This window comes from Carassius auratus, chromosome 28, assembly GCF_003368295.1.
Source record: "Carassius auratus strain Wakin chromosome 28, ASM336829v1, whole genome shotgun sequence".
Lineage (NCBI taxonomy): Eukaryota > Metazoa > Chordata > Actinopteri > Cypriniformes > Cyprinidae > Carassius > Carassius auratus.
Window position 1 is genome coordinate 26,478,696 of NC_039270.1, and position 24,797 is coordinate 26,503,492.

At 37.4% G+C, this 24,797-nt stretch overlaps 2 protein-coding genes across 2 annotated transcripts; both read right to left on the reverse strand.

Moving 5' to 3' along the window:
- Positions 1-888: 888 nt before the first annotated feature.
- On the reverse strand, positions 889-2,847 carry LOC113047334 (dynactin subunit 5-like). Its single transcript, XM_026208685.1, has 6 exons — positions 2,727-2,847; positions 2,381-2,449; positions 2,184-2,302; positions 1,976-2,087; positions 1,782-1,884; positions 889-1,640 (listed from the first exon to the last, which is right to left on the reverse strand). The coding sequence occupies exons 1-6, from the start codon at positions 2,772-2,774 to the stop codon at positions 1,543-1,545; spliced, it is 549 nt and encodes a 182-aa protein (XP_026064470.1). The 5' UTR covers positions 2,775-2,847; the 3' UTR covers positions 889-1,542.
- Positions 2,848-18,383: 15,536 nt separating this feature from the next.
- LOC113047337 (guanine nucleotide-binding protein G(I)/G(S)/G(O) subunit gamma-13) lies at positions 18,384-24,268 on the reverse strand. Its single transcript, XM_026208687.1, has 3 exons — positions 23,907-24,268; positions 21,475-21,607; positions 18,384-19,629 (listed from the first exon to the last, which is right to left on the reverse strand). The coding sequence occupies exons 2-3, from the start codon at positions 21,570-21,572 to the stop codon at positions 19,524-19,526; spliced, it is 204 nt and encodes a 67-aa protein (XP_026064472.1). The 5' UTR covers positions 21,573-21,607; positions 23,907-24,268; the 3' UTR covers positions 18,384-19,523.
- Between the last annotated feature and the right edge of the window lie 529 nt (positions 24,269-24,797).

Here is a 24,797-nt window from a genome sequence, read left to right on the forward strand (position 1 = left end):
GTCAGGGCGAGTCCGGCTGTTTTCAGCGAGTCGGTTCTTCTGAACAGTTCGTTCAAAACCGAATGAATCAAATTGATTGAAAAGAGCCGACTTAAACAAATGATTCACTTATATGAGTCGGTTCTTTCGAATGGTTCGTTTCAAAGGATCGGCTCGAAAATGGAACCGAATAGAGTGAACAAATCCAATTCATTGAAAGGATCCGACACAAAAGAACAAATCAGAATTAGAGAAATGATTGTACTATTTTATTTTTTATATAATTTCTTAAGCTATATTTAACTGATTAATTTTGTATTAGGCCATTTATTTATTATACATTTAATAAGATAATTAAATTATGGAATACTCGTGCAAAGTAGTTGAACTACTGAGGCTTTTATTTTGAAACTTACTCTGTCTGCCGGTTACTCATGGGATCTTACAAAAGCCATAGTAAAAGAAATGGACACAGCGACCCCATTGGATTCAACGGAGACAAGTGAAGTCATTAGAAGCCTAGAGATTAGAAACACGCACTTGGGGGTCGAGCGTACTTGGCAGACTCAAACTGAGCTTGATGACGTAACGTTAGATGTGAAGTGAGCAACCTGTCTGACAATTGTAAGTCTTCTAATCACTGTGCCAAGAGAAATCTGAATCACCCACCGAATCTTGCAAACGTTATTGAACAATTTTGTGCCGTTGCTTTTATGGACTCTCTGTGTTCTTCAGAAAGATGCTTGATTTGAATGTGATCTTTGTGTGAGCTGTGCTTCATACGTTGCTTCACTATTAACAATAGTCATCCTTTTTTGCCCACCAAAATTTCACTAATGTGACTGCACCTTACAAAAGGAGCGTGCTGTTAGGTTAAAGCCCCCCCAAAAAAACATTCAATATAGACAGTTTTTTTTTTTAAACAAAAAAAGCATTTAATTATTACCATCTGTACTCTGTTTATACAAAGAGAAAATGTTTAGTGTTGCAGAAATGTTAAAGTTTAATAAATAAAGGCCCTTCAGTCTAACAGCTAATCACTGTGTTGTTATTTTTCTCAGCCATGCCAATAGGACTGCAATATCCACTGACATTATATGAAACATTAACAGAAAACTAAAAATACTGACAAAAAAAAAAAAAACTGTTCTGTGTACAAGTCACATATTTTATAATTTAATTTTCTATATTAACATTGGATTTTTACTGCAAGTGGATACAATTTTGAACACACTGATAGTGGTATGTATTTGTTGTTCGATATTTACTACTGTAGCTTAGAGCTAGGTGTGCACGATAAATATTGGCCGATAATTAAGCTGTGCAGCTTGTCATTTAACAATGGCTCTGTGTAGTAACAGCTGCTCTATGTGAAATCGCGCACCTGATGGAATTTACCGCTGATTACAGAACTCGCTTTACTGACGAGATGCACATTAATTATCGGCCGATATTTATAATGTACCCCTACTTAGAGCTAAAGATGATTGGGGAATATTAGTCCACATCGGCTTCCTTTGGTCCCAGAATGAAAGTGAGCAAGACCCAAACTAAAGGTCAGTCCTAGATCTGGCTGAGAGGGAGGAATTTCTGGTAGTAGCTCTTGGTAACGTCTATCATCAGTTCCTGTGTACATTCAGGGAGCTCTCCTGAAAATAGACCTGAAATACAGAACAGGAAAAAAAAAAAGCTTGGGCTCTTTATATTCACAGAGTGACATTAACTCAAAAAACACTTTATATGCTACAAAATATACAACACTTACAGTAAATAAATAAAATAATATATCTGAAGGTGCCAACCTGGACAGCCAGAGAATACTGTAAACGGAGGAACCACTGTCTCTGGAGGAAGGACAGTATTATCCAGAATCTTACAGCAGTCTTTCAAAACACAGCGCCGACCCTAAAAAAACAAACATGCATTGCAATTAAGCAACACCTGGTAAAAATGTTGGATAATGGGAGGATAGAGACTACAGTAAGGAGCTACTTACAATAACACAGTTCTTGCCAATGTGGACATATGATCCTATCTGTGCAGCGTTGACCACACAGTCCTCCTCGATGAACACATGATCCCCAATGTGCAAGGGGAAGAAAGCCACGCTGATGTACACAGAACAAGAAGCGTTCGATCATGCAAACAGTATCAGAGAGAAAACAGATGTTTTTCCTTGAAACCAAACCAGCAGCACTGCTCACCCTTTGCTGAATTTCTTGAACGGAGGTCTGATCACACTGCGACTTTTAATGACACAGTGGCGCCCGACTCTGACATTAGCGAGATCTCCTCTGATGATACAGTCATTCATCACGATGGTCTGACAAACAGAGGCCATTTCACAGTTAACACACAGCTGTGGAACATAACAAGACCAAACAAAGAAGAGAAAACTCACTTTTCCATTGAGAACTATGTTTTGACTGCCACAAAGAACCGACTGTCTGCTGACTTTGTTCCCTGATGCCTAGAGAAATCAAACATTAATTAATAAACATTTACTGACTAGGAAGTTATGACAAACTAACACTTGTGCTCGAGAATGATCTTTGTTTATAATACATGTCCTCATTTATAAGTCGCTTTGGATAAAAGCGTCTGCCAAATGTAAATAATACAAAACACACTCGGTTTGCAGAGACTCATATAGTAACGTCGGCTCAGATCATTCTCAATTTATTAACGTTAACGTTACTTGCAACCGCAGCCGACGGATATTATGGATTTTATAAACACAACGTTACCGTCTCGATGTATTCAGCCTTGTTGTATAATATTTCACACAGCTCCATCTCTGCACAATTATTGTTGTTTTGCTGGCGAACCACTTCATACAACCAGCAGCTGTCAACCGCTCCCTCGCTATTTCCGTTTCCGGTTATACCAAAACATCACTTGTAGAACATATTACAAAATAACAAGGGCATTTTTTTTTGTATTATTTATACAATTGTATTATTTATATGATATAATTTCATTGTATATACATTAATATTTTAACGAAAGAAATCTATATAAAATATGTTTTATGTAATATGCATGCTAACAACAAAAAAGTCTCCGTTCGTTTACCATTTTAGTTCATTTATCTTTTTTATTGAATGTGTATACGTTTTATGCTTCGGATTTGAATGTATTACGAATCAAATTTGATTTATGCTTGAATCTCGTGTTATTTTTTTTTTTTCATGCAAAGTTGTGTAACCTGCTAAAGCCTCTCTAACCGCGTGATGGCGCTGCTGTGTCGTGTCACCGTTTTAACTCCCGATGTCCCGCAGCACGGAGGAGGTACTATTTCAAAACGTGCTTCATTAATCCACAGAGCTCTGAGCTCGTGGGTTCACATCTCCCCCACAATTCTGATCATGAGCTTTTTGTTCGTCTGTAAAAAACAAGTTTATGTAGAAATAATGTTAAAGTTTACTATGCAAAAGTTAGTGCAGTATGCAAATTCCATAAAAAAGATAAATATGCGCCATAAATTATTATAGTAAGATATGGACTGTAAAACAAAGACTATGGAATTCCCTTAAAGTTTGCTTTGAATTTAGTTTCCACTGTTAACTTTTTTTATCTATTCCATTTCTAATGGTTGTTTTAATTTTTAGTACATTGTGTCCGGTTCAAGCACCTCTGCAGTATTTCTGTTAGCTCAGGAACAATACACAGCCCCCTCACCTTGTGCTCAAGCAAACGCATTGTTGTGTAAGACGGTCCTGTAATCCCTTGCTGACCACATCTGCCAGCTTGAAATTCTCTATTAGTTATACAATCCCACAGATCAGTTATCACAATATGATAGCTGAGGTCACTTTGACATTAGTTATTCAGTTGTATCCACAGCTATAGGCTACACTGTGTGCCCCTGCAACCAACATCCCTCCTCATGGTGCGTTGCCCTTCATGCATCTTTAACAGAAACAGTTAACTGTAAAATCTATTTTTATTGGACCAGGCAGAGACCAGGCACTTTTTTTTTTTTTTTTTTTAAATGTGTTGATGACTGGCTGCTGTTGTCTGTGTGGGAGGATATGTCTTGCCCCACTGAGTCTTTATCAATAGATTTACATCAGGAACACATATCCAGCATCTGAACTCAAGAAACTGTTTATATGCCTCCAAGCACTGAGGAGGTGCCCTTATCTCCTCGTATATCTGCTGAAGGGACTGTTTTGATGTTCACATAAGCAAAACTTCACTGGTTTCATCACCAAATGTGGTATTTTATTCTGTCTTGTCCTGAGATTACTGCCTCTACAGTGTTTGTCAGGGGTCTTTAAATAACATAAACCATTTTCATACTCTTCTGAATCATGCTTCTCTTAGCAGTGAAGTTCTCACCACTAGCTGAGCTAAAAATAGTACAGGGGTCACTGTGTCTAGAGAATGTGCTTCTATGTACTTTGTGTGTGTGTGTGTGTGTGTGTGTGTTAATGCACAGTATAAGACTTGTGGAGTATTGCCATCATCGTATAGTCATCACTGCAGCGGCCAGGGTTTCACGAGGGCTTTATATAATACATACAGCCTCCATGTCTGTGGGCGATGGCCATGCTATATCTATCTGTCGAGAAGAGCCAGTGGAGCCAAAGTCAGGACTGTATTGAGTGTGTCGAGATGATTTGTTCAGGCTGTGCTTAAAGAGTAAAGGAAAACCGGAGGCACTGTTAGCTTGTCTCTTGTCTCTCTGTCCTTTAATTGTTATATATTTTCTCTCCTGATTCAGAGTGTGTAGGTTTCTGTCTCTGTTGAGTTATGTAATGCTTCCTGTTTTGGGAAAATGTCTAATTCCATCCTCCCTGCAACTGGATGATATTGAGTCATATACTTACTTTGGTATAATGGCCATTGGAAGTAGATGCTGGGCAAGACACACTGTGTGCAGTAAATATATAAACAACACTGTTCACAAGTCAATAAGATTCAAAGTCAATAAGAGTTTTTTAGAGCGAGTCTCCTATCGCCAAAGCTGGATTTTGTCAAAATACAGCAACAATTATATTATTCTTATAATATTGTGAAATATTACAGTTTAAAACCCCTGTTTTCTATGTAAAATATATTTAAAATATAATGCATTCCACTGTTGCAAAGCTGAATTTTCATTCTTTAATGTCACATGATTATTCAGAAATCATTCTAATATGCTGATTTCCTGCTTAAGGAACATTTGTCATTATTATCAAGGTTGAAAATAGTTGTGCTCTCTCACTCTCTCTCTCTCTCTCTCTCTCTCTCTCTCTCTCTCTCTCTATATATATATATATATATATATATATATATATATATATACATACATTTCTGGAAACTCTGACTATAATAACAGCCTATAATGGTGACTATGATTTTTTAAATTATTTTCTGATTAATAGAAATTTCAAAAGAACACTATTGATTTGAAATAGAACTCTTTTGAAACATTATTAACATAATTTCTGTCACTTTTGATTAAATAAATGCATCACTGCTGACCCCAAACTTTAGAATGGTACTATATAAACACATTTAGCCTTTGTAGAGTATGTGTTTGATTTGATAGGTGTGATGTTGTTGTGTTCTTAATCTACATTTTTAAATGTCAACTGGCCATGTTTGAACAAGATTACACATTCTATTAATAGAGCACTGAGAAAATGACCCTGACATAAAAGCAGTTCTTTAATGATCAGTTACTTATAGGCTACACTATACTTTTAAAAATGTAACAACTACATGATTGCATTCATGTTCTTCATCCAAAACAATTAACAGCATCCAAATTACAAAAATATTCCCTTTAATAGCCTTGTTAATAAAAAATCACGTAGTTGCCTTTTACACATTTTTAGCGTCACTCTATAGAACCTCTGTGTCTTGATTAGCCGAGTCTGTTTTAGCATTCCTCTAATCTTTATATCTGACAACAAATAAATAAATAAATGATTAATCAGATTCAGTCATGAGAAGATAAAACAGAGGGGACAATTACGTGAAATATGCTTTTGTGTCTGAAAAACAATGGACACTTTGAGGTTTCAGCAGCGCTGTGTGTCCTGTCCTTGCTTTGGTGCTCCACAGTGAGGTGACCTGATTTTGCAGGCTCTGAGGGAGAGGCCTTTCTCTGCGGAGGTTAAGACAGCCTGTCTGAGTCAGAACACATGTATAACTAACCATCACACTTACCTTCCTTTTCCTGCTTTTCACATCGGTCTAAATGAAGATGTGTTTTTTTTTTCATTTTTAAATATTGTACATGTTGTACTTGACAGTTAATCTAGAACTGGGTATGGGGTCCCATGACTTCCAGAGGGCCCAGAGAAGGGGAATAAAATGGGAGAGAAAAGGTTATTTCTTAAAAAGATATATTTTAGAGATGTCAAAGTTAATACGTTAACTTCTGACATTAATGACATTTTTATATTATTAGTATTATTATTAGATATTAATACATTACAGTATACATAAAAAGGACAAGCCATTATTTTTCAAACTAAATCTTCTATTATGAAATTATTTCTATTAATAATTGTAAATATATAATTATTATTATTATCATCAACAACAATTAATATTTTGCAGTATTTATTATTATTCATTATATGTTGTTGTTGTTATTATTATTGTTGTTCTGTCCATCTGTCTTTCATTTTATATATATATATATGTGTGTGTGTGTGTGTGTGTGTGTGTGTGTGTGTGTGTGTGTGTAGATACAGTTGTCTTTATGTTTTAGGTAGGGTGTCTCTCACAAGGGTATCATATTTGGGGGCTTTATGACATTTAAAGTTTGAAAACAAGACAGATTTTTATGTGTAAAATAATATCCCACAGTTAGTCCCATTCTATCTGAGAAGTGCAGGCAATTTAGTATAATTCATGAAATATGGTGTCATAAAACGTAACCAAGAATAACATAGTTGTGTTATGCAAGCACTATAATCCATATTTCAGATTTGAGAGGTGATTTGCAGTAATGATGAAGTGCTTGATGCAGGTATTAGTCGTAACATAGAGTGATGTGCCCAAACAACGTTGCATAACATTTCAAATCAGCTCTACGTCTAATTCCATGTTACCCATATGTCACCTTGAGAGTGGCTTAGGTCAACAGTCATGCACAGGTAATACACTTATAATAGTTTAACGAACAAACATACTTTATGCTTACGTTTACTTATGATGCCATCAGTTCTGCATGTCTTAAACATGGGTCACCGCTGTCAGTCTGGGGATGGCCCAGAAGCAGGCCTGATTTGGTGACATCTGGCTGGAGTGTCACATTGACAGCTGTGTCTCGGTGCCAAGCAGAGCGGCTAGTGACAGGTGGGTCCTGCCAAAGGGACGCATACAGACACACACATCCAAGCAGTCTCTGGACAGCGCACACTTTCCTCCGTCTCTCTCTGACGGCTACCGGCACAATGCAGGGCTCTTTTCTCCAGGCCCGCTGTGAACAGACAATCATGACCACCGACTGGGGTCTTCCTCTGATCATCGCTCTTCTGCTTCTGGGGCTCCTCTACGCGTTCCTCTACCTGCCTGCAATCACGCAAAGAGCCCTGCTGGAACAGGCCCTCGCCAACCAGACCGCCACCGGGGACTTCCTTCCTAAAGAGGACTGAGCAGAAGTCTGCATTCATCCACCTAGGACTGACACGGCTGTTTTTATGATGTCCTTCTATGCAAGTAACCTGAACCTTAAAACCCGTGAAGCAGCTCGTTTCTCTATCAGATGTAGATGTGGAGACACAGGCGGCCCCAGCGTTTCTTTTAAGTTTTTGCTTTATGCACAAGACTAAGACTCCAGGAATAGACCCAGCTCTGGAGATGTGAATGGTGAATCATATTTTACCACAGTGTTGGAGGAGGACTGTGCAGCACTGAGATTTCTCGTCTCATAGGACAACCTTGTGTTTCCAGTCCAGCCCGAGGGAGAGGAATTAGTCATACAGAAGTCATCATTGCAGCTTATCATGTCAGCCAGAAAGAATCACTATGATATTAGAAAAAAAAAAAAAAACGCTGCTTAATCAAACCAGCGCATCTAATCTATTCAGCTCGAGGAAGGTGGGTGCCTTTGGATGTAAACCAGTGAAGAAAAAAAAAGAAAAATAGTAATTGTTGTAAATGTAAATGTAAAAGGAGTGATTGCGATTGGCTGATCTGTAATTCTTTTGTCAAAACATTAAGACTTATAAGAGATTAATAATGCATAATTTATAAGACGTAAGGTTCTTTTAAGAGATTTGTGTGTGATTATGTGCACTTTTACCACAAAATGTAGTTGAGTTTCATACATAATATTCAACAATTTGCATGTAATGTCTTCGAAGCCTACGAACTTTGTAAATGATTCATATTTATGACAAGATCTTGTTTATAAAACATTTAAGCCAATAAAGTTCTGTATTGCTCTGTCGTCTAATGATGTGCATGTTTATATCATTGCTAGAATGAGTTGCTTCATCTTTCATCATTAAACTGAATGTGGCCGCTAACTGTGATCTGTGGATGTGTTCAGAGAACAGGACGATGGAGGGCAGACTTCTACTCTGTTGAAATCCTGCAGCCTCCACTGTGATGTAACAAAGCCAGCATATGTATGCATGCGTGTGTGTGTGTGTGTGTGTGTGTGTGTGTAGGTGAGGGAAAGAGACAGAGAAAATTATATAGAGCTGATATCATGACATTGTCAAACAGGAATAATAAAAATACGATATTAGTGATTTTAGGAACCCTATGATTTCAGAATTTAAAAAAACTATATACAAAAGAGATTTTTTTTTTAACTTAGCCTAAATCTAAAAAATGTTTTTATTTAAAATTATTAAATCAACACACTATCAGCTTAATAAATGGACACGAATGGGCTACTTGAGGTTCTTAGTATATGGCCTCCATTAATTTGGCTATTTGGCTATTTGTCTAAAGTGCTTAAAACATTATAGGAGCAAGGATTCAGAAGATTTCTAGGATCGTGGTGCTTTTGTATGGTGAGGTAAGCTGTTTTAATCAACAGCCTTCAATAAAAGGGAGATCTATTTTGCTTTATTGTACTTGACGGGAGTGCTCCATCATCAGATTAGAGTGTAATCTCTCACTGTCTCACTGTCATTGGCAGTGGATGTGGGGTGTCCACTAATCTCACTTGTTTGTGCACACGGACATATATGTTCAGCAAATGCATAATTGCATGCTATGCGTTCGTGTGAACGTGCCCTAACTAAAGGAACAGTTTTATCTGATACTTGCCTAAATTAGTAGTTCAAAAAATGCTATGTAACATATTATACTTTGATAATTTTCCTCACAGTCATAGCTCTGAAATGGACTACAACAGCTACATGTACAAAAATCAGTTTTTTTTCTAATTTTAAATGAATAAATGAAGTAGACCACTGTACAGTATGTGTTTACTGTAGCTAAGAGCAACAGCCTCGTACAACATGGATGATTTATACAGATCATTTTATAAGGGTTAATACACAGTCATCCACGACACCATTTGAACAGATATAATGCTTTTTGATCTGGGCTGGGGAGCTCTATTTGCTAAATGACTGTTAAATCTTCTCTGGTGATTTTAGGAGTGGGGAGGTGGGGTGGCGGGTGTTTTCAACTGAGGCTTATGCAGAAAAGATGCCCTAAATGTGTGTTCATGTGGGTTAATGCTCGAAGACAGAGCCATTAAAGTTTTACCATGACAGCAATGTTTTATTGAGCAGCTTTCTCTGGACTGGGAGAAGCCAGAAGTTGAGGCATAAATCTTGCGGCAAATGCAGACCTCCTTATTTATTTGTGTGAAAAATATGTTTTCTTTGACATGAGCTATCAGAACTCAGTGTGTTTATATACAACGATTGGGCTAATTTATATATTATTTTATATTTTAGGATATTTTGTACACTAAAATATATAATGTTACATTAAAATGGGTTTGTATAAATTAACTAAAAGCGAAATATTTCAATTTAAAATGACCCCACCCATTCTCAAAAAAATAAAATAAAAACAAAAAACATAAAAAAAAATATTTACATATGATGCATATTTTTTGTCTTGTCCTCGTTATTTTTGAGAACCTTATTCTAAGATAAAATATTATTTTACGATGATCAATGAATTGGAGCAATTGGAATTAGACAGGTGTAGGCGCAATCACTAAGCACAGAAAAATGTAATATGTAGCCTAGGGGTGTGAGATGTTGACAAAAAAATTATATCTCTATATTTTCTGTGATTTTAACGAAAACGATAATCAGACAATATTTCGCTGAGTGTGCACTTCAGGACTGCTGTGGACAGCTGATTCTGTGTTGTGGTCAGTTCACAGAAATTTATATTTTCTAACAAGTTTAAAATTATTTTTACCAATTTCTTGGTAATTTCTTACATTAAATCAAAAAAGTCAGTTACAATTGTAACACAGTTACCAAACAAATATTATCATTATCAGCAGAATTCATGACGTGCAGAGGAAACACAGAAGCTGCATCTGAAGAGGAATTTAGATGTATTTACACACTGTTCAATGCGGGACATTAATGTATTTGACCTGCAGTTACAAATGCATAAATAATGTTTTGATATTTGATATCTGAAACAAAAAAAACAATTTATGTATAAAGGTACTTTAACATGAAATTAAAACTACCAGCAGGTAGCAGCAAGTCACTGTTAATAAGTGAATCATTAGCCGTGTTTCCACTATCGAGCTAGGACCGGGCGTGCTAGTGCGTGCCAGGGCCAGTCGCGTTTCCACTGTCACTTCCGGGGCTTGATTGTGCCTCGCCGGGGCTTCCTCGGGGCCAACGGCCAGGTTTTTTCGGCCCGACGAAATCTTTGGGCCAAAGCGGGCCAGCTGGGGCTAGAGGAGGGGTTACGAACAAAGGCGGAGTTTCTCCGTGTCTGGAGAGCGTCAGCGCAGATCATTTCAGAAAGATAACAACTTTAACACCAGCATTAAATACATTTTAAAATCAGTTGAGCTCAAAACTCATCTTACTCAGCAGCGAGTGTTTGAAATAACTTAATCCGATGTGGATAATCACTAAACAAGGCTGAAATATTTATAAGCGATGTAAAAGACTATGCACGATAAACATTAACATTACCATGGTAAATATGACCGCTTGGAGAAATCAGACGTCAGCTTCTTATTCTCTATCACAATTGTGTATTTATTAAGTAACATTTTATCTGTCGTCTTGTTTCGTGAGTTTAGCTCCACGTTGCATATCATCAAAATATAATAATGATTTTTGTTCGGGAGCTTTTATAAAAATAGAGAGTATGTGCTGTTGATCATTTCAGAAAATAGCCGCTATAACGCCAGCATTAAACGCTTTATTTAAATAAGTTGAGCTAAAAACTGACTTGCAGTCAGCAGCGAGTGTTTGAAATAACTTGATCCAATGTGGATTATAGGCTTATCACCATACAGGGCAGAAATATTTATAAGAGATGTAAAAGACTATGCACGCTGGGCATTAACATTAAACATGGTAAATATGACCGCTTGAAGAAATCAGACGTCAGCTTCTTATTCTCTATCACAATCGTGTATTTATTTAGGCTAGTAACTTATACTATCACAAGCCTCGTCTCGAGAGTTTAGCTCATGTTGCCTATTATAACAATATAATAATGTTTTTGTTCGGGATCCTTTATAAAAATAAAGATATAATTCATTCTTAATGTGACTTAGGCCACTGTGACTACAAATAAACAGAAACAGACTCGCTGAATAAGCAGGCTATTTTCATAAGTGTTAAAAATAAATAAATAAAATAGAAAGTGTATTTATGTTTGATTAATTTTGAGTCTTGATAAATTAAATCAATATGATCACTGTATCACTTATTCTATAGTTAAAACATCGATGCTTTTGAATTAGAATAGGCTATATAACAAAGCATGCAAACAAACGGCCGCTTTTATCATGTTCGTTTTGTGATTGCATGTTCCAGTGACTTATTTCTAAGTTTTCTGATAACTTCTCTAGTGAAATGATGAGGTTGCATGACGTTGTTCTGAGAGGCGTGTAAAGGGCGTGTTTTAGTGACGAGCAGCGGAGCTTCAAGCTCCACTGTGGAAACCCTGCGCTACTCTGGCCTCGGTGCTACTGGCCCGGGGCTATGAGCCCCGCCCGGCCCGCTTTATGCCCTGGCTCGCACTGGCCCGACAGTGGAAATGCGGCTATTGCGACTGAATCGAATCATTTAACCAGTTGATTCATTCCGTAACAAAACACTGTCATGCTTTTCGGAGACGCAAAACAGTGCTCTGGCTTTGTTTGGAACCATTTTCGTTGGGGCAAAAAACAATAGGCAATATGATGTCTAAAACGTAAGTCTCTTAATGTTAACTTATTTTTTATTGAACTGTTGTATAAAATCAAAATCACATTGTGATATTTGCAGAAAAAAAATTGGCACTCTTTGTGTGATATTGATCACTTATATGAAATTATATAAATATATTAATTTTATGCCCCCATATCTTGAATTTTGGGAGCATTCTAAATGCATTTTATTATACTGAAATGTGCAATGAAAAATAATCTAAATGAGAATTTAGTCTAGCTAGTGTTGAAGCACTCAACTTTTCTTAGAATTAGTGAAGTCCATAAACTGTATGATAAATTAATCTCTATTTTAGTTTCAGTTTTCAGTTTCAGTGATGACTAATCTGAAAGCCTCTGATTGGTTACTGCATTCATAAGCTCAACAGAATCGTGTGTGATTGGTTATAATTTAATTAATTATAAATTTATAGCAACAAACAAAACTTCATTTTAAGTATTTCAGTTTTATTGAAAAACCAGGAGACTCCCCCCACCCCTCAATTCGAACATGTCAACATCAATGTCTTTCTGAACATTTATGATTTCTTAGACATTCACAATGGGCTTGCAGCAACACAAGGGTGAGTAAATGATACAGAATTTTCATTTTTGAATGAACTACCACTTTAAAATGTATTTGCTATTATAGCAAAAGTAAATATGATCCCTAATGACTCATAAAGATGTTGATGGGCCTTCTTCGATGGTGCTGAAGGAACTCTATCTAACTGTGCATCATTCAATCTCTATGGCAGGGTTCCAGTTTCATAAAAGTGCTCCAGCATGTGCAACCTTGTGGGATCAAGCAAAGGATGCTACAAGAGGAGAAAGCGAACCGATTACATGATGGACCTACATCGCTCTCTACCAGGGACCTCCCTGACCCACCCTCCCCCATCCAGAAGCAAATGGAAAGAAGGTCTGGTTATTTCTGTGATGTCTGTCCATGAATTGTTAATGCCTTTGGATTGGCTGACTGCGCTTTGCTGAGCCTGAGCTGGTTAATTAGACCTAAGGGATGGAGCAAGAGAGAACAAAACTGAAAAAGAGAAGTGGCATTATCTACAGTATAGATCTCACCAGGTTAGATGGGGAAAGAAATCTATGTGTCTGATGTTATAACTCTCAAGCAGTGTCAGAAAGTAATTCTTTTCTTTTGAGAGTGTTATACAGCCTTGTTTAGAGCATAAGAAACATAAAAAAATTCTACAGTCCCCAAACATTTGAATGGCAGCACTACTTTATATACTAATTTTGCTCCCATATTTAGAATTATGGGGGCCCTAGCTTGTGCATTTCGGATCCTGCTCTAATCTGATGGTTTGCGTGTTTCTGTGTTTTGTAGGTTTTTGCACCGTGGGTGGCATCTTCTCAAGCACGCATTTAAAACGTTCCCACTAAATATTTTATTTCAGCTGTGCATTCAGAGTGCACGGTATTTCCTCTTAGATTTATTAATAACCAACAACCAGTTGTATGCTCTACTTCACTATGTTTTAAACCCAGCTGCGAATTAATATGAATGTTTTAAAAGAATATCTTGCAAGAGAATAACACAGAATCAAAGAATGCAGTCTTATTATCTTGCCATAAACATCAGTGCACTGGCGAAATCTCCCGCTGTTGGGAGCACGCAGGAGAGCGCTATAAAAGGAAGACTGTAGTCTTAAAGCATGTACCCTGTATTTCTTCTTTTGGAATATTTCTAGAATCTCTCTAGTCGTCTCTCGGTCATCGTGTGTTGCCATGGAATTCCCAGAGTGCCGCTCCCTCTCCTTAAGTCACAGTCAGTTAGAGTGAGTCAGTATTTTTCCACAGTAAGACACACAGCATATACAGCTGCCGTCAGTATTAGCGGCCACACGGATGATGTGCACGGTTTGGAATGTCCCGTGGACGGTGCAACATGCTTAAAATGTTGACCATGGCAAAAAAATATTCGAGAAGATGCATATTTTAGGTCCCTGTGAGTTCAGCGCTTAATATTTCTGGTAACATTTGATGATTTTACCTCTATCACAGCTGCTGATGATGCTGTGGATGACTTCGTCCCAGACCTATTCCCCATAAGGCACTGCTGCTTCTACACCACATGCTCTGCTAACAAAGCACCAGAGATTAAAGGGCTGTCAGCTCGGGGCTTTAATCTCCTAAAGAGGGACCGCTGGGGCACACAGGCACGTCACAGCACATACTTCCTGTCACTGCCTGTTGTCTGAAGGAGGGATGGCAGTGACAGCATTCATGCCTGAGGAAGGATGATGCTTTTTGCTTATTAACAAAAGACTCACACTGGACGTGTTTTCATATCGGTAGTCTGAGAGATAGTAGGAGTGGCCACGAAACACAGAGTGGAATAAGAGGCGTTCAGTCCCTCTTGGGCAGTTCAGTCAGTTCGTTGTGCAAACACAGCAGGCCCACTGGGGTTAACTCAGCCATGTAATGACACCACAGTGGAATAATGGGCAGCCGTGCTCGAGTTTGTTTTTGCTTGCTTTGTAAAATGGCTGATTCTGAACTGCGAGGACGTGAACCTCTCGCTCAGGTTCAGTGTACCATCAGACTGCCGTTCATTAGCAGCATTAGAACCATGCATCTTCCTCTTAGAGCATGTTTGCACATGTGCCAAAAGTGGGCCAAAGATCACAATCCCAACACTCATTCAATTTACACTCAGCCGATTCCAATTAGCCCAGGGCACGGAAACAGAAGAGCATAGAGGGGAGAGGGAAAAAATGGTCTCCAGTATCTTTGCACTGTCCTCATTTGAGGAAATGAAGCATGGCCTCGGCTTGACCCGTCTCCCTGGGCGCTCAGGCAAATGGAGTGAAGCGTGCAGGTGTTCGGCAGCGCTAAAATATATGTGTAGGTTGACTATATAAGAGTGCACTGACAGAACTGGAACAGTTGCCTTTGGCAGGGTACAAGAGCCACGTTGCAGTGACAGAAATGGCTCATAAATGGCCACACACTGCATGCATGCACTCTGCTTCACATAGATTAAGTCTCAGGAAGCCTACTTGCTCATTGCTGTTGTCAATCTCTCAACCCCAACGCCAGAATGAATGTTTCTTAAGAAGAGTCTTAAACTGAGTCCTACTCTTAAATGATCTACTCATGGAGCCCTGGAAATCAGGTTAATGAGAGATCAGTCGGGGTTACCTATAAGGTATACAGCACATCAGAGACATTAAAGTCTATTCTTTTTCTTACATTTATTTATTATTATTATTTTTTATTATTTGTCCTCTCCAATAATTAAAAAAAGAACGATTATTCATAAAATGATTTGATTAAACCACTTATCTATGATGAACATTTTTATTTTTTTATGAATATATATATATATATATATATATATATATATATATATATATATATATATATATATATATATACATACATACATACATACATACATATATATATATATATATATATATATATATATATATATGTATATATATTCAGGGACAATGTAAAAAATGTCAGAATGACACAGCTGCCATAATATAATAATGAAGAAAAAAACATAATTATAAGAAAAGATACAATCTAATCTAACAATCTAATCAAGCACAGTATTCTTGCATAGTCATTTATTATTAGTTCTTTAAAAAAAATGCTGCTTTATTAAATTATGCAACTCCCCAATATTTGTATATATATATATATATATATATATATATATATGTGTGTGTGTGTGTGTGTGTGTGTGTGTGTGTGTGTGTACAATACAATATACAGTATATATAAATATACATATACACACACACATGCACAAAAAAATTATTCGCAAAATATTTTTGAGAATAATGATTAATATGTAAACATCAACTAATGACCTAGAAAAAAAGGAAGTTTGAGTTGTTTCCTTAAAATGTTGTTTCCTTTGCATTGGTAATGGACTTGACATAGTACATATTTGCCTAATTCAGTGATATTTACTTCATCATGTTCTTAAGACAAGGTCATGCATGAGCTGAAAGGTAAGATTAGCACTGCCTTGTGGTTAAAAATAAAATTATATTCATACATTTGACACTAAGTCTGTTTAAATGATCACAAACCCTGGTGACCACTATCCTCCTTTGAACCGGACCAATGTGATGTTAAATACTGTCTGGAGCACACTTTTACACTCTGAGATTGTTCTCTTCTCACCACACATTTTTTTTAGATTCTCAAAGGAGAACAGCAAGAGTGTTTAGAGCAGCTAAACAAAGTTGTTTTACAAGCCAGAACCCATCATTTCTCTCCTGTTATATGTCCATTCACGGTCTATATGCCCCTCTTAACATAAATCCACATTTCAGATCCAGTATTAGGTTCAAATTCATGCATTTGCCGAATTTAGATTAAAGAGGCATTAAGCTTTGCCATAATGCAGATTCACGGTCATTGTGTCAGAGTAGCACTTTACCTCAGATGTGTACATTTAAGCAGAAGATTGGTCAGTGTGATCCCATATGTATTTAGAAATGGAGATTTGTGGCAGGGCTGAGAGAGTGGATTATTTTGGGCAGATTAGTGTGTCATCTGCTGCGGGTTCAACCAGCGTAGAGAGCAATCATGTGAATGTGTGGCTAGGCAATGGGCATCAGGATTACCAGTCTTAATCTTAGAGAGTGAGCCATTATCCACTGCATTAGTCTCATGGTCCCCAGAACCACTCATGGCATCTGTTTGGTAAAAGGGTGACTGCTGTACGGTACGATACGCACAGGTCTACTAAGTGCATAAAGATGCATTGGCTTCGATTATAATGCCTGGTGGGGTTTCACTTGCAATACACATAGAGGTCTGGACAGAGTGAAGTCAAAGAATGTAAAAAGAAGAGCTACATTCTTTCCCTTAGTGGGGGAAAAAATGCAGATTCCCTTAGTTGGGAGAAAATGACCCTCATGCGTAACCATTGTTTAGCTAAAAATGAGCTTGTAATGCTTTTTGCAGTGATTTGGGAATGCATATCAAAAGATGACAGACTGTGCTCATTGTGCTAGTGGTCTTGGTGTAACACAGCTGTGTTATGACTTACTGCTACAAATAGATACCAGATCTGTTAAAAGACAGCCATCTCTTTCATTAGGACGAGAAAAAAAATAAACATCTAAGATTGTTTAGGATGAATTGTATGTATTCCTCATTTGTAAGTTTCCTTTGATAAAAGCATCTACAAAATGTATAAATGTTGCTGTAATATTTGTATGAAAAGCCCCCAAATGAAGATCTTTTGACGGCATTATATTACATGTGATGAAAACACTGAATAAACATAAAAAGTGTTTGTAGAAGTCCCTCTATTGTTTTTATTTAAATATGAAAGAAGATAATTCTATGACCTGCCTACAGTCAACAGCAGTCGTTCAATTGAATCGGTCAAGCGGTTCGAAACATTCTTGTTTATTGTCTGATATTTGGAAATGGTTGGTCTGTGTAAACATGCATCTGTTGTGCAGTCCTGCTGTTTTTCAGCATTTCAAGCCATGAGTGTTGTGTTTCTAAGACAAACCATTCAGTCGTCTAAAGCTATTTTGCTTCCCTTATTCTGTAGCTTGCAAAAACATAAAGGTGATCATTCAAGCTTTTTTGGCTCTTACAGTAAGAAAACCCCTTACTGTGAACTTTAGGTACAGCAGTACAGAACCCTGCACATGGCTGCTTGCAGAAAAACTGATATTGTGGCCACAAATGAAGAATATGTTCCCACAACTTATTAATTTGTGGCCATGTTTTATTCATTTATTCCCTCATTTTGGTTAAACGTTGGCCATGTTGTAGTAATCTGTTACTGGTTTTAATCATGGCACGATTTAACTAAAATGAGGGAACAGATTAGCACAAAGTGGTGATTTCTTTTTTTTTTATAATTTTTTTTTATTAATTAATGAGAACAAACTCTAAATTTATGGCAGCAATAATGTTTTTATTTTCTTTGCATGTCATGTGCAGGGCTCCATAATGGGGTGAAGGGACATGATTAATTATTATTTATTTATTTTTTATCAGAAATCAGTAACTGTTATTTTGCCAAACCCATGACACACACCCAATTGAAACACACAAATGACATAAAGCCTGTCTAAAAATCCTCTACTTTATTCGATAAGATGTTTTGTAAAACATTCAATAAAAAATGTAATCGCTTATTGCTTTTTTATTAAACTAGTACTTGATCTTATGCATATTTTCTCAAAGCATTCTCAAATGTAACACACCTCTAGATAATTAGACAGGTTTCTAATGTTTGAATATATAAAAACATGAACAAATCAAAAGTCATAAATTAACCCCACATCCTTGCCATAAGTGCAGATTGAGCTATTAATCTAAGAAAAAAAGAAGCCTTGGCCAGTGCACAACCTCTCCGTTTGCATATCCATTCAATGTTTAAGGGTGCTGATGGTTTACTTGTCCCTCACAACACACATACATTCTTTTTAAGGAAATTGTGTACAAGGCAGTATTCGATGGTGAACTGGCAAGATGCAATTTTTTTTTAATCCTTTAGCTTTCAAGGAAGGAAGGGTGCAGTTGAACAACAGCAGGTCCATTGTAGCTTCTAAAGCAGTCAGCGCCGACAGCTTCGGTAGTGAATCAAACCATAAATAAATAAATTAATGCTCATAAATAAGTTAATAAATTAAAATGATCTGTACATGTTTAAAAATGGTCTGTAAGTGAGAGTGCTGAGTGTGGTGTAAATAGTGCACGGGCCTGCAGGAGAACTGAACATGCTGCATAACAGAGGGAAACTCACAGATTTGCTGCCTTTGCCTTTTTTGAGCCATTCTTTTGCCATTGCATTTCGCCTCTGTCATGCGGTATGTTGTCTAACAGGCCTTTTCTGGCATTTCCATGTCGACACTACATGCTTGAACTCAAGATCAAGCATGCAAGCAGCGGCGACAACACTGAAGTCGACCAGGCAAGAGAAATTCCACTAACTGCATATAAAGATATATCGATGGTTATAAATATCATAGTTACGCATGTCAAAGTGTCAAATTCTGCAAGTGACTATATAGGGCTAATGTGTGTGTGAGTGTGTTTTTTAGTTGTGCAGTGGATGCTAAACTGCGGTACATTCATGGTGAGGGAATGAAACAGAAAGAGCAAGCGCCGTGTGATCCTGTCAGGCTGGTGGAGGGTCAGACGGAGAGCTGGGGCGACCGCTGCTGCTGCTGCTGCTGCTGCTGCTGCTGCTGCTTCTCTTTTATAGAAGCACACACTTGCCCTTCTCCACCCATGGATTGTTCTTCATCAGCTCAGGATTCAGGAAAGGGTCCTCAGGCACACACTCCTCGATCCACTTCACCAGGCTGAGGAGAGAAAGAAAGACACAATGATAACTGCGTGATCTATTTAAAGTAACAAGCCTTGCATTTGAGTACTATTTAGGAGTGAATAGAGCAGAGATTGTGTGACTTTGAACATGGATGCTGAGTGTTAAGGAATCAGGGCCATGCAAGATCACACCCATGTTGAACGAATGATAAATGAGGGTGATAATCGCATAACTTCTTTGCTGAAGCACCATCCATCACGGGCGATTAATAGAAATGGTGTGTCAAAGACGAGAGGGATATTCTTAGACTCCATCCAAACCCAGATGCAATTAAGTCATCATGACCCAACATTATGTCTCCACAAGTGCTTATTCAGCTAAACTGCACAATAACACTGAAGGAACCAGTATGCTGGAGTAAACTGGGCTTTGCACTACTGGCCGGTAAAAGGTCATTTCTAAAAGAGAAATTACTATGGTGAATATTTCAGGAAGAGAGCCCTGGGACGCAGGGAAATGAGATGTCACTGTAATGTGACAGTGGAGGGTGTGACTAAGAGCCACGCTTGCTCTCAAATTGGAGAGTAAAGCACCAGAGATCTGAGAGCATTAGCTTTGTCCTGAACAATCACCAAGAGGACCTGGCCTCTGGGCAGCCTAATTTGTGACACGAGGTGAACCTGAAAATTCAGAAATAACTGCAGTGAGTTCATGGTGGCATAAGGGTTATTCAATCAGGAAACAGATCCACCGACAAACCTGATTACACTCCACAACAGGAACTATGAGGTATGGGGAGTGGATAAGTTAGGCCAAAAGCACATTTTCTTTTTTTTTTTTTTGCATATTAGACAACTATTTACCAAATGAATAAACAGAGAGACAATAAATACTAACTCAAGCTATTTTATTATTATTATATTAATTATTTACCTGTATTACTTATAGTCACCTCCAGTACTTATCTTAAAGCTACAGCAAAAAATAGTCTGTTACAACAAAAAAGTGGGACAGACAACACAACAATATTAATATATATTGTTTAGGTTTTATGTTGACCATATACACTACCATTCAAATTTGACTACCAGTAAAGACATTTCACATTATAAAAAGATCTCCAATAAATGCTGTGCTTTTGAGTTGTTCTTTTTCTAACCCATTGCGGTTTCCAAAACATATATCAAGCAACTGTTTGCGAAATTGATAAGCAGCCATTCAGCATAAATAAAATGATTTCTGAAGGATCATGTGACGCTGAAGACTGAAATAATGACGGCTGAATATTCAGATTTGCCATCCTTAGAATAAATAGAATTTTTAAATATATAAAATAGAGCATTTCAATTCTATTTTAAATTCTAATTCTGTTTCACAATATTTTTTACATTTTAAACAAATGAATGCAGCTTTGCACTGTAGTTTAAACTGAAATATTACTGAAATATTGCCCTTTTAAAGTGCACTTTTTTTAAAGTCACAAAATTGCTCCGATTACCTATAGTCTTAATTAGCATTAGTACGCTAAAAGAGAGAGGTCACAGATTAATATGATAAATTAACATATAGAACTAATATATTGCCAAAACAACCACTGTATAGTTTAGAAGTCATCATTACAAAACATCGACTAGTCAATGCCATTTTGACCATTTACAATCAAGTATTTGTGTAATAAAAGGACAGAATACATGGGTGACGTTCTAATGACTTGCTGTTAGTTTTCTCTGTACGAGATTATGTGACGAAAAGCAACAAAAATAGAAGGAGGGTAGAAGAAGTCATTATCTTCTCTGTTGTGATGTGGGGCGACAGCGTAAAATATATGGGTTGGAACAGAGACTATCACAGTGTGAAGAACAAAAGAGCGCACACTCACTCTGTCACTGTCTTTGAGGATTTCTCCCGTTTGAAGGCCAGCTGGTACTTGAGGCTTTCTACCTCCTTCTTCATCTGGGGCAAGTCCATCTCATCCATGACTGCGGCTTGATGTGGAGCTGATCAAACTAAACCTAAACAAGAAAGAAGACTGGTTTTGCACATTGTGTCCTAAAACAGATGCTTGTACTCAAATTGCTTTAGTGGATCTTTTACATGACTCAGTGATTCTTTCAATAGCCACCCAAAGGAGTTTTTAGACAGGTGAATGTGCAGACTCAAAACGTAAATGTAACATAGCCGATTTTGATTTATCTTGAACAGCTGATTTTGCATTAATCGATGAGGTTTGCAATTAATATTCTTGCTAAATAAGCACCTCACGCTATTTGTATGTATAATGACTTATGAATGTGATTTGTATGTAAAAGGACTAATGAATGTGATTTGTATGTAAAAGGATTTATAAATGTGATTTGTATGTATAAGGATTTATGAATGTGATTTGTATGCCCATGCTGAACTCTTTGCATATGTTCCATGATAGGAAAATAAACAACGAAACCACTTTTTGTAATGTTTATTCAGTTGCTTTGACTACCATGATCATTTATTTTGGGCTTTTCCAGCAATTATTGGTATATTTGATTCATTAATTACATTGTTCTTTTTTTTATTTGACTGCTCTTGTTTTTTTATTTCACAAAGGTGAAAGTGTATGGTTATAACCTTAAAGTGCTGTTTCCATCTATTCTATACTTTAAAAATATGTTTTATTTAATGCAGTCTAATGTCATAAGGCTAATTCATGCTAAATTTTTGTTAAATAGTTGTCACCACAGCTTAGATTACCGGACAAAACATTTCAACCCTGAATATACTGTAACCGCAGATATTCTGTTTTCTCCCCTCCCTATTTTGTTCTGGGATGTACTGTGCATTAATGTATGACTATCAAAGAAATAAAGATTTCAGTAATTAGATGCTTGTCTAATGCTTCCTTCTCTCTGAGCAGCAGTTAAGGGGTATCAGAGTTTGAGTCTTGAGAGTTTTGGGTGTTGAGAGGAGTCCAGCTTTAGGGCATGTGTGAGCCAGAGAGCAGAGACAGTTCAGCATGCAGGTGTTCTGCTGCCTCTCTACATCCGTCCCATAAAGGCTTTTAAGCACTTCCCAGCAACACCAGCCAGACACTGGAGCCTTGCACTCTAAAAGCTCTGATTTCAGTATCTGGGACTAAACACTCTCAGAGCAGCTGGGAGATTGGGCTGTTTTTCTCAAATCAACGTGATGCTCAGAAATGGTCGGGGGACAAAGATGTTTCACAAACTGTAAAACTTCTCACTTCTTTCAAACCATCCAGAAATACACCATTCATTGGGTTATAATCAAGAAATACTTTTTAAATGTGACATTGTGCACCAATACAATGGTAGCAGAAATCAGTTATTGCCAGGGGGTAAATACACTGATTTCAGTGCTTCACTGATGCCCTTTACAAAAACACAATCAATAGTGTTCCAGAATATACAGCAGTTTACCGCAATCCATAAACCTTTTTTTTTTCTCCACTCACCCATTAGTCACGAACCAAATATTATTGATGCATCAAATCTTAGATGAAATTAATGAATGATACTATTCATCAGGTTCATGATGTTCATAATATTATGTGTATTCATCAGTACAGTGTGACATTTTAGATGGAGGACCAGGATGAACTTCCCAAGCCAAGTTCTTCATGTAGGTCGATCAGTGATGTAGGTCATCACCACATTGCATCTAAATAGCAAGGATTCAATTTCAGCTTGATTTTTACAAATTATTCAAAATGTAACAATTACTAAACTATAAAGCACTTATGATACATGTAGCCTATGTTGTGTAATAACTGATAAACTGGTGTGGAAAGAACTAAAGAAGAAGAAAATAACTATATCCGACAATAAATGTGATAACACAATTTCTGTAGCTACATGATCATCTGATGAAGACCAGCATGACTTGCTGTATCTCAGTTACCTCCAATGGGTTTATTTAGGTTTCCCAGAGCAGATCAAACTATTAGGAAGCTATATTGCAGGCTGAGGCTGGATTGTAGGCTTCTTAATGCCCCCCTTCCTGTAAATATAGGCTACATTTAAATAACCCAATGATTTTATTTTATTTATCCAAAAAAAGAAGGACGGATAAAAGCAGGACGCAGAAAATCGAAGTTTTACGTAACACCGGCAAAATCGCTGGCAGACACAGCGGTGATGGAGGGAGTGGAAAAACAATACGAAAATGCAAAAAAAATTAAAAAAAATTAAAATGCATGGAAATCGTTAACTAACATTTCACGCTAACATATTAAGTTATGTCAACTGTCATCAAGAGTCCAATCATGGAAAAGATGAGATCTATAGGATATGAATTCACATTTGTGTCGCTTACCTCGGTGATGTATCTTTGGGTAAAACCCGAAGCCCGTCTTTGGTGCAGTCTGTTCTTATCTATGGGAAATGTCCTCAGCTTAATCAAAAACACATACGCTTGTGTCTAATTGACGAATAACGACGGACGACTGTGTATCCGATGTAGACAGCCAAAGCAGTGGACGGGGAGACGGAAGCAGCGGCAGAGACGGCTGAAGCGATGCTGAAGAAGTTGCGCTGCTGGCAGTGCTTACAGCCGAGTAAAGTGTTCAGCCGCTGCTGGGCCGATGTAGAGGAGGTGCTGGGGTAAATCTGCCTGGGAGGGGGGAATCGGAGGGCGGTTATATGCTGTTGATGTGTTGAAGTCTAAATGCCTCTTCTAATGTTGGCCAGTTGGAGACAAAAGGACGCCCGATATCCGTTGCCTATTTTGCTAGAATTCTCACTGCAGTGTTTAGATTTCCCAGAAGCGTTTGCTTCTACTGGTACGTTTAGTCCACTATCTGTGCCCTAATATGGACAGATTGGGCTCCAATTTGAGATTAAGCGTTTTTAAGTAAGCATTACATTTTCCTCTGTGCAATTTATTTATGTCGTGGTGTTTTATTAAATAACAAAGCAAATGTGCTTTTCGGAAAAGCCTATCGCACGAATCACTTGCTTAAAAAACTGTTCTGTAAACAAGAAAAAATCGGCCAGTTGTTTGTTTCTTTTCTCTCCGCCAGATAAAATAGTTCCAGTCAAAACATCAAGCTTTGCTTGTTGCCAAGCAAACACCTAGTCTGAAGGGCGGACTAGAACGGTGTGTATTTTGACCAATGCTCTATATAATGACATAAGATATAGATCGGTGAATTTGACGCGGATACACCGAGCTTTTTCTACTCAAAGCGTTCTGTAATCCGCTCCG

Bases quoted from the DNA above. Each gene is read 5' to 3' on its own strand.
- LOC113047334 (XM_026208685.1), bottom strand. From the start codon at position 2,774: ATGGAGCTGTGTGAAATATTATACAACAAGGCTGAATACATCGAGACG. The intron at 2,450-2,726 runs GTAACGTTGTGT...TGATTTCTCTAG, and splicing joins AGGCTGAATACATCGAGACG to GCATCAGGGAACAAAGTCAG. The intron at 1,885-1,975 runs GTAAGTAGCTCC...TTGTTTTTTTAG, and splicing joins TTGGCAAGAACTGTGTTATT to GGTCGGCGCTGTGTTTTGAA.
- LOC113047337 (XM_026208687.1), bottom strand. From the start codon at position 21,572: ATGGATGAGATGGACTTGCCCCAGATGAAGAAGGAGGTAGAAAGCCTC. The intron at 19,630-21,474 runs GTGAGTGTGCGC...TTCTCTCCTCAG, and splicing joins TCCTCAAAGACAGTGACAGA to CCTGGTGAAGTGGATCGAGG.